Here is an 18,783-nt window from a genome sequence, read left to right on the forward strand (position 1 = left end):
TCTCGATAGTTTTCATGGCCAGGATCTGCTGGTTGTTATAGGTTTTTTGGGCTGTTTGGCCGTGTTCTGGCCAAATACAGTAGTAGATACCCACTACAGTACTGTGTGAGCAAATTATCTATGTATCTTCACAATAATCCCTCTCCATTTAATGGCCCCTATTCACTGACTCTGAGAACTTGTTACATGTGGCTGTATTCTCTATTATGGTGGGAGTCACAATTCAAAATATCTTAATTAAAACCCAGTATCTGTAAAGGAAGCAAAAACAACCCATATAAGAAAATAACTTTAGTCAGTCACCTTTATAACTGCCTGTTCAATGCAAATTAATACTAACAAGAAATTATTGTTCTCATTATAGAACACAGCTAAGCAAAACAGAATGTGGAAGTTTTACAGCTAGAGATTTGTGTTTTCAAGGGGACCTACAGTCCGATTCCACTACTTTTTTCTGATCTAGCCACCCAGAGCAGTGGTTCATCACTATTTGAGTGGGATATAACTTTAGTAAATGAATAAGTAAATAAACTTCTAAGCTTTATGGCAAAGTCATTTCCCTTGCTTATCAGTCATTGCTAAATCATTTGTGTCAAGTATTGTGAAATTTCCTATGGTGAGTTTCTGAAACTAGCTTTCTAAAGGTTCCTGAAAAAAGAAGAAAGAACACTTCTGCTCCCTGTAGTGTGGGAAGAGTAAAATTGGATTTACTCTGGTGATAAAAATAAATGTTTACTGGTGCTAATCCGGCAGAGGTGCCGTAGATGTAACTGAGCTGGGTTTCGGGCTGCCTAAAATCAATGGGATCTGCCTCTCTCAGCACAGAAGACCAAATCAGGATCAGCCAAGGGCAAGGTGCCATCTGTCAGACCTTTTTGCAGGTGTCCCTTAGAGAACTTTTCACATCAGGCCAGCGACTGGTATCTAGGCTCTTGGAAAGGAGAGGAAAAGTGCAAGGATGCATAAAGCTGATTTGCAATTAGCAGGAACATTTTTCTATAGAGTGTCACTTATCTGGAGTGGCACTTTTAATTTGTCGCATCTTCTTGCAAAGATAGGCTGGATCCAAGCATCAGATTGCATGTAACATTCTGTGTGCAGGAGCTGGGTGTGTATGCGGCTTCATTTTTGTGCATATAAATTCTACATGTCGGTTGCATGGATGCACTAGCCATGTTTGCTGACTTAATACAGGGATGAATAACACACAACACTCTAAGCATCATCCTTACCCTCCTCAAAATTTTTTTTTAATTAGTTTGGGGGGTGGAAATTGCCCAGTGTTCCCTTCTAGGACACAATTTTGTCAAGACCTTCAGGACTCTACATCCTCAATGTTTTATTTAATGTAAATATGAATATAGGTATGTATTTATGTTTTGGGCCACAGGAGGGTACAAAGGTGTTTCCCCCCCCCCCCCCAGGAAAAACATCCTTCTCATTTTAGTGAGAAAACATTTTGGTGAATGGGGATGAGGAGAGGGTGTGTCTTTCTGAGGTCCTGGGATTGTCTGTGTGTCCCCTAGACATGTGGTGACCATCAACCCCGACCTAACAATATTTTAGTAATACTGTCTTTGTTCCTTGAAGACTGTAACAGTATACAGTTTCTGAAGTAGATTATATATATCCACAGAGTATGACAGAAAACATCAGATGAACCAGGTCTATCTTACTCTGAAGTGTTTGCTATTGCTGCCTGATTTCTGCAAATGGATCTGTTAAAGAACTGACTGCCTTTTTTCAGTTAAAAAAATATGTAGGACCTATTTTTTCCTGCAACCATATCCCATTGTGTGGATATGTAAATACGGGATATGACATCCATTTTATTTAAGTTTTAATTAAATATATTGACGCACAATTAAGAACTTTGCATATTGACTCATATAACCCTTATTGTTGGGGTAAACAGACTTTGAGGCATTTAAAATTTTTCTCTTGCCTTTTTGCCCAACAGGTCTATCCAAGATACCGGTGATCAGAAGGTAGAAAATAAGATTGAAGAGGTCAGTGTGCAATGCACTCAATATTATTTTTGCTTTTCCTCGTTATTGTTTTTGGAAGACATTTTGTTTATTATTCAGTTGTTTTGTCTTCCTTATTTCCTTAATTGTTTCTGTTGTACAGAGCTGCCTTTTCTTATTCTCCTGGAAATGTTGGTAGAGTTCATAAAATGTCTGGCTTCACTCCAGTAAGCTAGTCATAAGCTTGCTAACACTTTTGCCTTTAAATTCACACAGCGGGCTAACTTGATTTTATTAGAAATTGTGTTATAGACTCTGTTTTTGCCGTGCTGTGTCCTGACACTGTTAGGCTGGGATACAATATGGACAGTAGTTATAAAAGATTTAGAAATAAAATGTGTTTTAACCTGCGGCCAAAATAATTCTCTATTTGTGGCCACACAGTTCCTGAAGCTTCCTGCTATATGTTAGCACTGAAATATGTCATGTGGAAGTGATATTCTATTCTTGTTGATGTTCTTAGTTTTCATGTTGGTGATGCTAACATGAAATAGGTTGGGTCCAGCTCTAGTCATGCTCACATAAACATGAGGATGATTATGATGATTACCCTTCCCAGAGTTTTCTGTGCCTAGAACTCTCTTGGCATGAGTCTTGCCATTCCCTTCTTCTGGGGGCACTTTTGGGACTTGCCCAAGGTTACACAGGCTGGTTCTTCTCCTAGGAATCACAGTGGGGAATCCAGTTCCGCATCCAGGTTCCTAACTCACTGAGCTATCTAGCCAGCCACATTTACAGAAGACCTATGGAAATCAGTGGGGCATGTTAATTGTTACTTACTGCTAAGTGCCATAGATTTCTGTGAATCTGCTCTAAAGGGAGGCAGCCTAATCAAGCCCATTGCTTTCAGGACCTGCTGTTGATCCCTCCCTGGGTAGTTATCATAAACACGACTGTCTCTGTGGGCTGTTCTTCGTATTCAACTAAGCAACATGTACTTCTATATCATGGGTATCCATTGTACAGCCACTGAAAACATAAGGAATTTCTCTTATAGTATTCTTATAAGAAGCTTAGGAAATGTATCTTTAATTATGGTTGTAATTTAAATGGATAAAATTAAAATAGTAACAAACTGCTTGTAATTTCTATTAATACTACTTCTGGTATCTCGTTCTTGTGGGGAAGGATATTTCTGCAAAGGAACACAAAATATTTTCATTTTGCTTTTAGGTTGTTGCACCTTTAAGGGACAAGATCCGAGAACTGGAAAAAAGGTATGTCTCTTTTGGAATTTGTCAAGTAGATGATCTCATGTTTTGCCCTGATTTAACAGAGGGAGCCTCAATAAGGATGTTCGAGTAGAATAAAATGTTACTATACTGAAAAACTCCTCATTTACAGTAAATATTTAACTGTCTGGACATAGAATTAAGTTGGGACATACCATGTCACAGAACTCATGTGCATATATCCTAGGCAAAAATGTATAATTACTATAATGAATCTTGACTAGTACTTGGGATGGGATGGAAGTATGTTTTATTAACAGGTGACTATCAATATGGACTAATTACATAATTAACACAAAAGTCCTCTGCTGGTCTACAAAGAAATAAGTTCTAGTGCATTCAGTTTGATGTAATCCCATGTAAGCTTGAATAGGATTGTAGCCTAATATAAAAACTTTCTTTCCCAGTGACTGGTACTTAAAATTGGACTACTAGTAGTAACAAAGCTAGTGGATCAATTAAAAAAAGTGGTGCAGTTGGAATTAGTTTTTCCTCTTCCAGATCCTTCCCTGCAAATTTTACTGCATTATGTATTTTGAGTCAACATAAGCATTTCCATATGGAGATACCTGGCAACAATCAGTGTTTACCAGCATCTGACATTCACTGATTGAGGGTAACTGCTGTGCAGTAAATTTAGTACATTTTGCCTTGACATAATTCATTTAGCTATCCTGGAAAGTATCTGCCCTTTAGTGAAATTAAGTGAAATTGATACAAACTAGTTTACTGTAACAGAGTTGGTACCAAAACAGTGGTTTTAGATCCCCAAAGTTCCAGCTTTCAAATGCTGAAATCAAGATGCAGATCTTGACATTAAAATCCAACTTAACAGTTAGGTGCTTCCAATTCTTTTCTCCAGTTTTGTATATTCCTTTAACATGGGAGTGACTGCCTTTTTAAATGTTGCTGTGTCCTAGTCAAATACAGTGGTGCCTCGCTTAGCGATGTTAATTGGTTCCAAAAAACATCGCTATGGGAAAACATCGCTAAGTGAAACACCATTTCCCATAGGAATGCATTGAAAACCGGGTAATCCATTCCAATGGGAACGGATTACCATCCTTAAGCGAAAATCGCCATAGGGAACATTGCTAAGCGAAACGTGGTTTCCCCATTGGAATGCATTGAATAGGTTTCAATGCATTTCAGTGGTTTTGGCAGGTCCGTTTTCGCTATTTTTAAAGTATCTTAAAATGTTCAAAAACTGTTTAAAATGCTTGGAATCGTTAGTGCACCTTGTAAAAACTTTGCAAACTTAATTTGGCTTTGTTCTGAGTCTTCGTTAATTTTTGGTGAATTTTCCCCCCATTGGAATGCATTGAACTGTAGGTTTGACAGCTGGGAAATGATACCTCTAGGAAATGATACCTCAAACTTGGATAGGTAGATGGGAAGGAAGTGAATGACTTGCAAGCTGTAATGCCCAAAATCTGATGGCTGGTGCTACTCAGTCAGAAATAGTAGGCCATAGTACTGTATACCAGATTCTTTTTTCCCGATGAGCAGTGTTCAGTTTCAGGCTGGTGAGCTAATAAGAAGGTCAAGGATATCGCCTGCCAAGCCTACAACCATCTCTTCATCAACCACATGGAATATATGGGGCTTTAAAATCACCCTTCATGAATGGTTGTCATAGCATTTTCTTCTCCATCCCTCCTCCATATAGCTCTTTTGCATTGTATTAGCCATGCCTTCCCATCCTACAGGGGCAGCAGAGGGGAGGACCACTCTGGCAGCTTATGAATCGAACCTTTCTGTACTGAGAATATGAAAAACCTTTATGTATCTACAATAAAACTTATTATTATTAATGCATGCAGATACTGTATAGTATAATGGTAGAACAGCTCCATTCTTAAATTGCTTTAAATTCAGCAACGTGCAAAATGTGGCACTTGGGTTGGAAGTGAGGAAATGAAATCTTCGTGTCCTCTCCCTATTCTTGAAAGATGTACCTGGGGCTCCTGGAATAGATTTGTGAAGCCCTTGTGACCCATGTTGAATTGGATGGGCAGGGGAGGTGTTGGAAATGTTCGTTCTCTGGCCTTTCTTAAGTTTAACTGGCAGCTATAGTGGACCCCACTCCTTGTCACCTCCCTTCCACTCCCTTCCATCCCGTAGATGGAGGTCAGTCCAGGAGAGCCCCTTAACCTGGCAGATAGACTTTGGTGGCTGCAGACTGGAGGAGAACACTCTTCTTCCATAAACTCCTTAGATCCATTTATCTTTAGAACAAACAAGAGTAGAGATTCTTTGGCCCAATTATGAACCACAGAGTTTTGAACTAATGTGTAATGCATGCCATGTGTCAGCAAACAATCATGGTAACCTGTTAAAGCTGCATTGGATTAGATCTGTACAACAAGGGTAAAACCTCATATTAGTGAACATGTGTTTAATCAAATAAATAATAAATACCAGTACATTTCAGAGATTTCTGGTATTCTCTTCTGTAACTTCTGTAATTCTTCATGGCGTATGTACATGCAAAAAGATCTACCAATCTTAGTATCATTTGCCTTTTTTATGCTTTTTTTGTAGTTTTACTCAAAAGTATCCACCAGTCAAATTCCTGTCTGAAAAGGATCGTAAAAGAATTTTGGTAAGTTTGTAATGTGCTCAAAACTTGTCAAACCTATGTTTCTACATAGGATTAATGAGAAGAGAATACATAAGATGACCAACTCTGGTATAGCACAGGTTAAAAAGCAAACCCATTGTACTTACATTAGGTCCTAATTTGAATGGGGTGGAATCGTTAAAAATGCCATATGATTGATTTAAAAGATGTAGGTCCAGTGAATGGTCTGAATATCTAGTGCTGCAGTACTGGGAAGATAAGTGTGTGTGTTTACTGACCAGTGCCTAGTTAGGGTGCTATGAAATTACTTAGGGCTTCCAGTGATTTGTAAAAGTGTGAATATTAGAGGAACATATTCTGAGCAGCACTATAGTGTCAGGGTTAGAGGCTTAGGCAGAGTATGTTGTCTCCCAGAGTACCTGCCAGTCGGGTGGCTCAAGAAAAGTACAGAACAACACAAAGGATAAGAGTTGGACTCGCTTTCCATTTTATTAGTATTCTGTCAGGGACTGATGGTGTGTAATACCAATTAAGCTGAAAGAGTCTTGAGCTGTGAATACTGGAAATATGAAAACTTGATAGAGAGAAAGGGAGTGAATGAAACGAGCATCCAGTGGTCGTTTTTACAGAGAACAAAGTATTTTACCCGGAAGGGGTTGTACATCCATCAGATAACCTAGTTTCCTTGGATAATCATGCTAGTTCACGACAGCTGTCAGAAAATTCTACATTATCTTTTGGAATGAACAGCTTGTGTAATACAGTTGCTAGACACTGGTGACACATCTGGAGTTTTCTGGTCCTCCCTCCAGGCAAAATGATGTGCTTGTGACATGAGCTTTTGTAAGCAACATCCTACTGAGTACTGCAGCTTGTCATTTCAGCCTTCCCCAAGCTAGTGCCTTTCAGATCCATTATCACACTAGCATACCGACTGGGAGTGATAGGAATTGTAGTCTAGCACATCTGGAGTGCACCAAGTTAAAGAAGGCTGCTTTCTGTATTTAGCACGGAGTCACATCCAGCAACCATGCTTTTTTCTCACAGGAAGACGCCTGTTAAAAGATTTGAACATGGTACAGCCCTAGGAATGGCAAAGCTGTTTGATTTAAAGACCCTTTTGCTTTGGGTTTGAATACTAATTAATCAATCAGTGTTGTAGCCCAGTTGTCCCATAATCCCAGTTATGATTGCTTTTCATACCACTCCAGTAACACACATTTAAAGGAGAGACATAGATGGAACCAATGCCAAACCACAGTCCCTAGGAGCTTTCGGGAATTGCTTCTCATATTCCATCAGTAATGCATGCACACATGTGCTTCTATGTGTGGGTGTGCAGACACGCACTGAAATATGCCTGGCTGATTCTGGGAATGCAAAATCCATTTTTTCTGCCGTCATCCAAAATGGATGACATACATTTTATTATTACATGACTGGCTGTGTATAAATCTTCTATGCAGCACTTTTACTGAGTATTCTTGTCAGACTTTGAATTAGGAAATGGGGGTAGAAGTGTAGACTTAAAATTATCTGTTGTGCCAACAGCAAGTAGAAGAATTCCTCGTTCCGCTTCCCTCTCCAGACTCTCTGTCGTGGCAGAAGGTAGTTTCCCCTCTGTTAGCAAATAGACTATACATTACTAGTATGAATGTAATAATTAATAAATACAGTGGTGCCCTGCATAGCGACAATCCATGCAGCCAAAATCGTCGCTATATGGATTCGTCGCTATGCGAAATAAAAAAAGCCCATAGGAATGCATTAAAACCCGTTTAATGCGTTCCTATGGGCAAAAAACTCACCTTTATGCAAAAATCCTCCATACGGCCGCCATTTTCACTGCCCGGTAAGTGAGGAATCCGGGCGAAAACACAGCGGGCGGCCATTTTTTTTACCCAGCGGCCATTTTGGAACCGCCGATCAGCTGTTGGGAAATCATCGTTATGCGAAAATCGGTAAGCGAAACAGCTTAACAATCATCGCAAAATGATTTTTCCCATTAGAAACATCGCAATGCGATCACAAAAAATTCATCGCTATGTGGATTCGTCGTTAAATGGGGTGCCCGTTAAGCGAGGCACCACTGTAAAAAGCCTTGTCAACATCTTTGCCCCTTTTGCTTACTGTAAGAAAGTCTTCCACAGTTAATTACTTAGACCATCAGTAATCACTTGTAATGACTACCGCTATTTCGCTTGCTTTATTTGAGTACTGAATTTGCCTGTTACATAATTGATCCTTCGGAACTGAAGCCCATTTGTTTCATTCAATAGCACTCAGTTGTTTTCTACACCCTCTGGAATGTTGAGTAAGATGAGAACTTGGAAGCAGCACAAAGCAGGCAGCCTTGTAAATCTCTTTCTACATCTAACTAACAGAGGGGCATACTGTCTATAGGCAGGGCTGGGAGAAACGTGAAGGGGTTGACAACATGAAATATAATCTACAGTGGTGCCTCACTTGACGACGTTAATCCGTTCCAGCGAAATAGCTGTAGAACGAAATCATCGTCAAGCGAAAGTAAAAAGCCTATTGAAATACATTGAAAACTGCTTAATGCGTACCAATGGGTGAAATACCTCAGCATCCAGCAAAGATCCTCCATAGGGCGGTCATTTTCTAATGCCTGTAATGCGAGGAATCCATCCTAAGCACAGCGGGGAGCCATTTTGAACAGCGGGCGGCCATTTTGAAACCCGATGATCAGCTGTTTTCTGATCGTCGTAAAGTGAAAAATCGGTTCCCGAAGCAGGGAAGCGATCATCGTGAAGCAGTTTTTCCCCATTCAATCATCATTTTGCGATCGCAATAGCGATCACAAAAAACACATTGTGAAGCTATTTCATCATTAAACTGGGTAATCGTTAAGCGGGGCACCACTGTACCTTATTGTGGAATTTGCCCACAGACTGGTCCAGGTATGGCAGAATAGCACTCAGATGGAACGTGCCGCTTCAGTCTGTGGATGGTGGTTCTGAGTGTAGGTGTGAATACATATACCCCATGGAAAGCATCCCCCTGCCTGAGAAACTTAACTGGTTAGAAGAGTGGCTGGGTTAAAGTAAAGGGTCAGCCATCTATAACAAACACCTAACTCCATATTAAGGTGGTATCCCTCCCTCCCTCCCTCCCTCTCTCTCTCTCTCTCTCTCTCTCTCTCTCTCTCTCTCTCTCTCTCTCTCTCTCTCGGTTCTTCTGTTAATGTCAGAGAATCATAGAATTGCAGAGCTGAAAGGGAACCCGACAGTTATTGAGTCCAGGGCCCTGACAAAGCAGGAAATCTTCAGCTAATGCATCCCTGAGAGGTGACCTTATTTTGTATCACCTTATTTTGGACCATATGTCAAAATACTCTTCTCCTTCATATTGAAAGTTATCCAACTGCAGGGAGGCTTGCTTTTTAATGTATGTGACATTTTGCCACGTAGCCCCTGCTCACGCTATATCATCCCACCGGCAGATACCAATTGGGACTTTCCCTCTTTTCCTCATTGCCACCAGTGGATTTCCTTTGTCCACAATATATAAAGAACTGTAGTCAGACACTTGTCTGGTTACTGCCAACAGAACTTATTTATTGAAATGTATTAAATTTAATCAGAATCACAGATGTTCTTTATTCTATGCATACAATCAAATCATTAAAATGCCATATATCTTGCCACATCACCTGCTCTATTTATCTTGACCAGCTTATCTCTCTTAGTATCTGTTCTCACTATCTCCCTGACTCTCTCTCTCTCTCTCTGCAAATTCTGTATCTCCCCTTTATCTCTTCTGACAAAACCCTCTTATATCCGCTGACTCCTCCCCTCCCCTCCTCTCATTGGCTCATGCAAATGTGATCCTGAATATGAGTGACAGGAGTGACGTGGGGCAATCGTCACAATGCAGGAGCCAGTCAAATCTACAGTATTCTCCCCCTGCATACCTGCAGTCTTACTTGCAAGGCTGGGTCTCTGTACCTCTTTGTGCTGTCTGAGTTCTTTGTAAAAGTGGATGCAAACCCCACAAAATTCTAGATATGTTTAATGCTGTGCACTCCGCTCTTGGGGGAGATGAAATTATACTTTTAACAGAGAGGCATCTGTATTTTGCAGATTGATCTAGATACTGATTTCCAACACTCAGGTGTTTTTGGAATTCAACTCCCAAAAGCCTACACCACTACCTGTGCTGGCAAGGATTTCTGGAAGTTGTAGTCCAAGAACACCTGGGCATCCAGGGTTGGGAAGCACTGAAATCAATGGAAACTTGTACATTTTTCTTTGGATAAGTGGGATTGGGTGAGGGTCTTTATTTGGGGTTCTGTGAAGGTAGGCTGTTCTACCTGAAAGAAAGGACTTCCAGCAGTACATTAAAATTTGTACTTGTTTCTGATCTCAAATTAGCAAATGTGAGTTCTACAAAGCCTGAAGCTACATGAAGCAAATTGTGAAATGAATATGTCTCTGAAACTTACTTTGTTTACAAATGCAAATAGAGTTCTTTTCCTCTTATTTCCCCCTCCCCTCCCTCTCCGTAAGATGTATGCAAAATTCTGAAAGCTGCTGTTCATTCATTTCATGTTTGTGGACTTTTTGTCTGGTGTTTTCCTTTAAAAGAGAAGAAACATTTATATGCAAACTGTCCTAATGCAGATAACTGGAGGAGCAGGGTTTGTGGGTTCACATCTTACTGACAAACTAATGATGGATGGCCATGAAGTTACAGTTGTGGACAACTTCTTTACGGGCAGGAAAAGAAATGTGGAACACTGGATTGGCCATGAGAACTTTGAACTGATTAATCATGATGTCGTAGAACCACTCTACATTGAAGGTGAGTAGCATGCATTGAGTTGGCTGTGCGCAGATGCTAATTAGTTGTAACTATCTTCTTATAAAGTACCACCTCGGATCTCTGGCTCTTTGTAAGCAACTACATGGTTGTGCTGGGCATATAAAGAGTGCCAATGCCATTGCAGCAATTGGGCTGCTGAAGATACCATATTAATGGCGGGTCTAGTCTAGACTACCCAAGTGACATCAGGAAGTCAGTGGCTAAAATCCAGTAGTAAGCTGCAACTTCAGTAGACCCACTGAATCAGAGTGATTTCAGTGAGTCTGCTCTCACTGAAGAGTAGGTTCCATTGATTTAATGAGCCTACTCTACTTACTACTGGATTTTGGCTGTAGAGATTCTACTTACTTAGAACTCTACTTTTAAACCAGGTGAATTTAAACATTTCCCCAATTTAATCCAGTTTAATGCAATTTCTTTGAACTTGGCAGGAATAGGAGAATGGTCTTCCCTTTATCTGCATCTTGAGAACATAAGGACATAATGCTGTTCTTTCTCAGTATATTTGAGTTTTGTAAAGGCTTGTGAGACAGTCCTTGCAATCCAAGATTCTGCTTCTTTCAGAACAAGTAAGCTTGCGCACGTCTAGGAAAGGGAAGCCTGGACTGTCCATCTGTGTTAGAGAGATGTTATGGATTTGTGCTACAGAGGAGAGGCTCTTTATTTCTGTGTCCTTCCTTGCCTTAACTGCTCACCCCCACACCATTGGTGGTATAGGTAAAATAATAAACACACATTTAAGCCAGCAGGATTGTGCCCTGTCCTCCTCTGAGTGTGCCTGATTTCTATCTAATGACACAATGTCTATATGATCTATGTATTTAATGTAGTCTGTTTTTTACCTAATCTATTCTGCATGCAAATTCTGCAAGTTTATTTTTGGAGTGGTAAACCTGACAAGTCTGGTGCCCAGTTTTTTTGCCTTTGGGACTCTGTGGGACCGTACAAAATGTCTTTTAAAAAAAACACCTAGGAAATTAAACCAAAAATTGTGAGAAGTAGCATTCCAAGTTTTGAGAAGTCGGTGTCTTGGGTTGTTAGCACAATGTAGATTGCAGCCTGTTTAAAAAATGATTCTCCACTACTGGAGAATAACTTCACCATTTTTTTGTCAGAAGCTGGGTTGTGGCTTACAAAAACAGGCTGGTGGCCACACAGAGCCTCAGGGCTATGCCGTGCCCACCTTGATTTACTGCAGCATCCATACTTCACATGTGTACTGTATTTTTTCCATTTACAGTGGTGCCTCGCATAGCGATCACTCCATTGAGTGACGAAATCGCTTAGCGACTAACTTTTTGCGATTGCTTTGCAATGGTCCCTATGGGTTTTTTTCGCTTTGCGATAATCACGGGGAAGCGATCATGGCAAAGCAACCTTTTTTTAACAGCTGATCGGCGGTTTCAAAACGGCCGCTCACTGTTTTTCCTCACTTTAGAGGCACCGAAAATGGCCACCCTTATGGAGGATTTTCACTTAAAGGTGAGTTTTTAAGCCCATAGGAATGCATTAATTGCATTTTAATGTGTTTCTAGGGGTTTTTTAATATCACTTAGCGATGAAATCGCTTAGCAACATTTTTTCCGGAACGGATTAACGTTGCTAAGCGAGGCACCCCTGTATAAGACGACCCAATGTATAAGACGACCCCCCCCCTTTTCTAACCACAAATTAGAAAATTTGATGTGGCTTAGCAAAAGGAAGGGAAAAGCAGGGATCAAAGGGCTCCCTTTGACCACCGCTTTTCCTTGCCTTTTGCAAAGCCACGGGGCTTAGCAAAAAGGAAGGGAAGGCTCCCTTCGGGTAAAGCAGCGATGAAAGGGTTTCAGGATCAAAACGACCCAAAATTTTTTGTCTGATTATTTAAGGAAAAAGTGTCATTTTATGCACGGAAAAATAGGGTACATTCCTCCATTTTGAGAAGTAAAACATACAGGCAGTACAATGTTGATGCAAAGACTGTCTTTGGCAGTTACACGGATGGGCTTGTTTTTTTGTGCCTGTTGCATCACAGCTCACTCTCTTTATAAGTAATATCAAGCAGAAAAATGGTATCTTAACATAAATGGAATGCAAGATAATACCTCTAAGTGTAGGCTATTGGGATGGATGTCATCTTTGCAGCTGTGATCCTGAAGCTATGAAAAAAAATATTTATTTATTCATTCATTTTTTCTATTTATCTATTTATCTGGTCAAACGACCACTCTAGTCATAAATCCTATTTTAAATATAAAGGAAAGAAACTGAGAAGGATATTTTCCATGTCCCTGAGAAACTTATCAATTGGGATTAGTACTATTCTCTCCTTCCTAACTGTAGCTTAATTGGATCATCTAACCTTTTGATTTATGGGGGTGTTGCTTCACATTTGGGAAATTGTGAATAGCCTGTGGCTCCTTGTTTGGTTAAATAACACTAATGGGACATGATTAAATTGGCAGCCTGCTTTTAATGTGTGGTTCCAATCTTGGCTGGATGTGAAGCCTGAATAGTGTTTTTGTTGTTACTGAATATAATGAAAAGCAATTCCAGTGAGACTTTTTAGAAGAGAGAACTTCATAATTCAAAATGTCTGCTCTATGCCTGTATTGTGAAGAAAACAGAATGTGGAAATCATTTGTCTGTAACAGTGCACCCTTGCAATTGCCCTTTCAGACTGTAAACAAATATTCTCTGTCGTGTTGCTTTGATGATGTAGGCACCAGCTCATTACTCATCAAGTCAACTTTTTAAAATGCCTAAAAGGAACAAGCTAGTACTAGTGTTATTCAGTAAAATCTTGGTTGGGGGGGGGGCAACCTCACTTTTATGTGTGATAGGTTCGGGGTGGGGGGGCACATCATTTCCTTTGCTTGGTCTGGTGTGTGTGTGTGTGTTTCATCATTTTTAACTACTGTATATCCAGTCTGTCCTATTCTTAGTTTGCATTCTTACCAATTTTTATATCTGTCTGTGTACCTTCCTACTCCAGATCCCACAATAAGTTGAATATTGCCTAAGTGCTTCTGGATCATGGGAAGAGTGCTTTGTGCCTACATAAATACACACAGCCTCCTGTTTCCTTCTGTCCACTTTATCATTGACCCTGCTTCCATTTCTGTGGGTCTTGGCTAGGCTAGGTGGAAAAGCCCCCCCCCCAAAAAAAAGCTCACTGGCACCTCTCCCCTCAGTTTTCATCCCACCTACAGTATATGTTCTCAATATGTATCCCATCTCGTATTCTTTTCTTATCTTATAAAGAAGGTCTCGCAGTGCCCATCAGTGATCTGTTGATGGTATTGATTGCTAGAAATAAAACTTCTCCATTGCCTCTGATGACAGTGCTTGTCCATGAAGTGAGCTGGCTTTTAGGAGAAGATGGCAGATCAAGCTATGGCAATCTAAGTGAACTTGGAGTCCCAAGATGTTCAGTCTTTCTTACTCTGTTTCATCTAGGCCAATGATGGTGAACCTTTTTGTGCCCAAACTGGGGGGGGGGGGGGGGGGAGAGAGACACCCAGTGGGCGGCGGTGGAACCAGAGGTGGTGGTGGAAGGGGGAATCCCAGGCACGGAGGTGCCTTAAGACCCCACTCCAGATCCAGCCCCAGCTACTCTATATCCTGGCCTGCCACCTGCCGGGTCACCAGCACTACAGCTGCAGCCTCCTCCTCAGGTTTGGCTGCGTCAGGGGTGGGAGGTGGGGGAGCGATCCAGCAACTTGTGGCTCACGTGCCCACAGAGAGGGCTCTGTGTGCCAGCTGTGGCATGCGTATCATAGGTTCGCCATCGCCGATCTAGGACATTCTTCCTCAACCAGGTGTCGTTTAGATTTGTTCAACGATGACTCCCAGAATCCTCCATTCAGTTGTGCTTTATAAGGGATTCTCAGAGCTGTAGTCTAATACAAATACATGTGGAGGGTGCCGGATGGTCAACAGCCACGGCATCTTCCAAGGACTTTTGCTAGTTGAAGTGCAAGTTGTGTTTTGGCCGTCTATATATCCTTATTTCTGTATACTGTCAGCACCAGGTTGGAAGGCTCCCGTGATTATTTAAGTAAACGTAACATTTCTAATGTAGTGTAAAATAAATATTTTCTTTCTTGATTTCTCCCTTTGTTTCACAGTGGACCAGATTTACCACCTAGCTTCTCCAGCTTCCCCTCCAAATTACATGTATAATCCTATCAAGACGCTAAAGACCAACACAATTGGGACGTTGAATATGTTGGGTAAGTAGAAACCTAAACAAACAGCTTGATATAGGTGCTAAATAGTTCAGTGTTCACTGAAAGCAAACTGTATTTTCCTGTTGACTATATTGAGGGAACACCCAGAATCCTGATTCTGGAAATTCTTCACCTACATATCTGACATAAATCCAGTTTTTAACCCCAGTTAGAGTAGACCCACTGAATCAGGATCTGAAGTTCTGTTACTCAGCTTAACACCATTCATAACTTTCGGTCTGCTCCTACCCAGCAAATGAAGAGGCCCTGTTGTGATTCCCGAACACAAATCAGTTTGTGTGCAGCCCCCTGAAAATTACAGCTTGGGATTCTTTTAGTTGCTGGCTAGGAACAGGCTGAAAGTTACGACAACAGCGTTTCAGACAATGAGAACTTTTTGTACGTTCCATTGAATCTGCTGTAATTGGGACTGATATTTGGATTTAGGCCTCTGGTTTGATGTTCTCATAATGATGTTTCATAACAAGTTGGTATCCTCGCTAGAACTCAAGTTTTTAAATACCAAAAGCAGATGTGTAAGTACATCAGCAGTCCAGGCTATCCCCAGGGATGGTGTTTGCATGCCCTTCGTGGGAAAACCGGACAGCCACTGATGTCTTCCAACAATTTCAATTGATTATGGTAGCTGGTATAGGGGTATTTCCCAAGGTGTTTCAGGAGGATGAAGTACTATTTGTGCCTAGCATGATTTCTTAAACCATTTCCAGGTTTTCTTTCCATCCAGATATTTGTATTTGGTGCTGTTGTCCGAGCGTTATTGCAGTAGTTTCAAGCTGATTCAGCCCATACCATCCACTCAGATTGTGCCATGCAGTCCTAGCTAGATACTCAGCATTGATTTAAAACAAAAACCAATAGGCAGAATAAGTGTGAGTCTATTCTTTCTTTTTCTTTCCTTTAAAATTTAGGCTTCTTTTTTTTAAGGTTTGGCAAAACGTGTTGGAGCACGGCTTCTACTTGCATCTACCTCTGAGGTGTATGGAGGTAAGCATTGAATTTGGCTTGGCATCTTGAAGTGTATTGATAAACAAAACCGTATCTGCTGGAGAGAGAGAGATGCCCCCTGTGTACAGGACTGCTGAAATTCTTTTTGGCAAAGCATGCAGGTTGGCTATGTGTTTTAACTTCTTCACTGTTGACAATGTGTCTCTGCAAATGTGGCCTCTGCCTTGCAGTCTATGAATCTTGCTGCATTTCTTAATAGATGTTTGGCTTGTAAACAAGTGACTGACTGGTTGTTTCAATTTCAACATCCTGGGGATGCTAATTTCTGTAAATAAGTGGAGTAAATGTTTATTTTGACCTCATATCAGTGCACATGACATTACCCTGCATCTTCTCTATAATACTTTCCTGCTTTTCAGTCAGACTTTACTATGATAAACGTTATTGTCTACAAATATACACCAGTTATTGACATAATATGATCTACTTGGTGCTACGCATGCACGTGCCCCCATGTACAAACTTCCATACTTTCTAGAGCCAGTGTAGTACAGTGTTGTGGCGCAGTGGTTAAACTGCTGTACTGCAGCCAAAACTGCTCATGACCTGGGGTTCAATTCCAGGTAGCAGCTCAAGGTTGACTCAGCCTTCTATCCTCTGAGGTCAGTAAAATGAGTACCCAGCTCGCTGGAGGGGCAATGTGTAGTCTGCATAATTAACTTGTAAACCACCCAGAGAGTGCTTGAAGCGCTATGGGGCGGTCTATAAGCAGCACGCTTTGTTTTTAGTAGAGCAGATAGAGTGAAGGACTAGGGTTCAGAAAGCCTTAGTCCAAATCTTCACTTGGCCATGGAAACTCATTGGAGTCTGACACTGGTAAAACCCATCCTTCAATATCTCACATACCTTTAAAATGCTATGAATCAGATTTCAAATATGTATGAGCCTCTGTAAATCAGATGCAATTTTAATGGCACATCGCAACAACAAATGGATCTGGAAATTCCTACCTTATTGCATTCAGTGTTCACTGAAGCCATCTTCAGTGTCCATTGTTTTAAGAGATACGACCTTCTCAGGCTGTTGCATTTCCTGTGTTTTCACTTGTGGTCTGGCTTGGTACAAGTCCTCCAGATGGACAGAAGGCTCAGCCGGCATAGAAAGACCAGAGTGATGTGAAAGGAATCCATGGACATGGTTCCTACACCAGTGTGGTAATGGAAGGTTGTGTGTTCCTTAGCCTTTCTCTGTCGAATGTATCTTTCACACCAAATAATAATGGTGAACTCTGAGTAACCTCTCACTAATACATTTCTCGTCAAAGGATATCATAGCGTAAAGGAATGGGTTCCATCTGCTGGTCATAGCTCTCATGCAGAAGGAAAACTCAGATTAAAAGTGGGAAGAGGTGGTTTCTCCATGTGCAACTGTTTCTGTTTTAGATTAACGAAGGCATTGTAATGAAGCACTTCAGTTGAAAAAATGACTGATCAGCTACAGTTGATCTGAAGGGTGAACCTTTTGAGTGTATCAGAAGTGCTTCCCATTTCCAAACCTTTGCCATAGACTGCAGAAGTATGCATGTCTGATAGTAGTAGTATTTATAGTGATTGACCCATCATTGCTTTAGTAGAGCTTGCGAATAGCAAAACTAGGCTGGATAGTGTCGTGATACGTCACTATCATATGGTCTTTAATTGACTGGGAACAGTCAAGGAGGAATAAAACAGGGGAAGGAATGATACAGAAGTTGCAGCATTGGTGGAGCAGTGGCTGGAAACACTAATAAAAAGTAGAGTTGTTTTAAAGACAAAAAGGAAATAGAGAGAGTAATAGATTGGGCCTTAACATCCACTGTTTTTAAAGACATGACTTAACATTATTGCTTTCTGTGCTAATGGATAGAGTGACAATCTCACAGTAGTTTTCTCTGCTTCTCTCAAGATCCTGAAGTTCATCCACAAAATGAAGATTACTGGGGTCACGTGAACCCCATAGGACCCAGAGCCTGTTACGATGAAGGAAAAAGAGTTGCTGAAACCATGTGCTATGCTTATATGAAGCAGGTATTGAGTGATGGCAGCATTTCAGTAGTTACGATTCATAAAGCAGAAATACGAGATGACCTGGGTGGTGTCAGTGAATGGCCCCGGGAGAACAGAGAACGGTGTCCAGTATGGCCGAGATAAAAGTGCTTGAGATCTTTTGAGCCACGTTTAGGAAACAGGTGAAATACAAAGCTTCTGAAATCGTGTGTTTTGGCAGTCTGGGGTGGAGAGAGAGAGAGAGAGAGATTAAACAGTGAGACTGATTCCAACATTTGCCGACTTAGAGTACATTGAAGTGAATAGGGTTTCTTTTATTACTAGCTGGATTTATTTATTGCACGTTGACACTTCCGAGTATGGTGCGTTCTCTAGGCCTACTAGTTTAAGTCTAAGGGCCAATGATACCAATGGCTGTATTTTAAATAGGATTGACATGGTATTTGGGTCTTCCATATTTTGGTTTCATTTTCTTGCCTTCATGGTCGGTGGTGCCAGACGCAGCACCCAGAACCCTCTCAGCATTAACTTCTCCATGAAAGATTTATCTAGGAGTTTTTGTCTAAGTGCTTTATTTTATTCAGTATTGGTTCCAGGGCCTGGAAAAGGAGCAGCTTTCCTCTTTCAGCCCTCCTGTTATTGCCTCCCCTACAAATCAGAGGAACATCTGGGTTCTGTTTTCTATACAGAACCAGATGAAGGCCTTCTAATCATGAAACACTTAAATGGTAGGGGAAGACGTACAGTGGTACCTCGCTTGACGAGGATAATTTGTTGTTGAAATCGCTGTTAAGCGAAATCCTCGTCGAGCGAAATGAAAAAGCCCATTGAAATGCATTGAAACTGGTTCAATGCGTTCCAGTGGGTTAA

The 18,783-nt window shown here is 40.9% G+C and overlaps 1 protein-coding gene across 3 annotated transcripts in view; it reads left to right on the top strand.

Moving 5' to 3' along the window:
* The window catches only part of UXS1 (UDP-glucuronate decarboxylase 1), a 58,854-nt gene that overhangs the window by 25,895 nt on the left and 14,176 nt on the right, over positions 1–18,783 (top strand). For 2 of the 3 annotated variants that reach the window (XM_020784055.3, XM_078391471.1), the window contains 7 exons: positions 1,961–2,009; positions 3,201–3,244; positions 5,804–5,864; positions 10,490–10,670; positions 14,801–14,905; positions 15,848–15,907; positions 17,813–17,934. In XM_020784055.3, coding sequence (XP_020639714.1) covers positions 1,961–2,009; positions 3,201–3,244; positions 5,804–5,864; positions 10,490–10,670; positions 14,801–14,905; positions 15,848–15,907; positions 17,813–17,934 — 622 coding nt within the window. The remainder of the gene's footprint in view (positions 1–1,960; positions 2,010–3,200; positions 3,245–5,803; positions 5,865–10,489; positions 10,671–14,800; positions 14,906–15,847; positions 15,908–17,812; positions 17,935–18,783) is intronic. The other variant, XM_078391472.1, reaches the window with a different exon arrangement.

The sequence above is a fragment of the Pogona vitticeps genome, chromosome 3 (genome assembly GCF_051106095.1).
Source record: "Pogona vitticeps strain Pit_001003342236 chromosome 3, PviZW2.1, whole genome shotgun sequence".
NCBI classification, from domain to species: domain Eukaryota; kingdom Metazoa; phylum Chordata; class Lepidosauria; order Squamata; family Agamidae; genus Pogona; species Pogona vitticeps.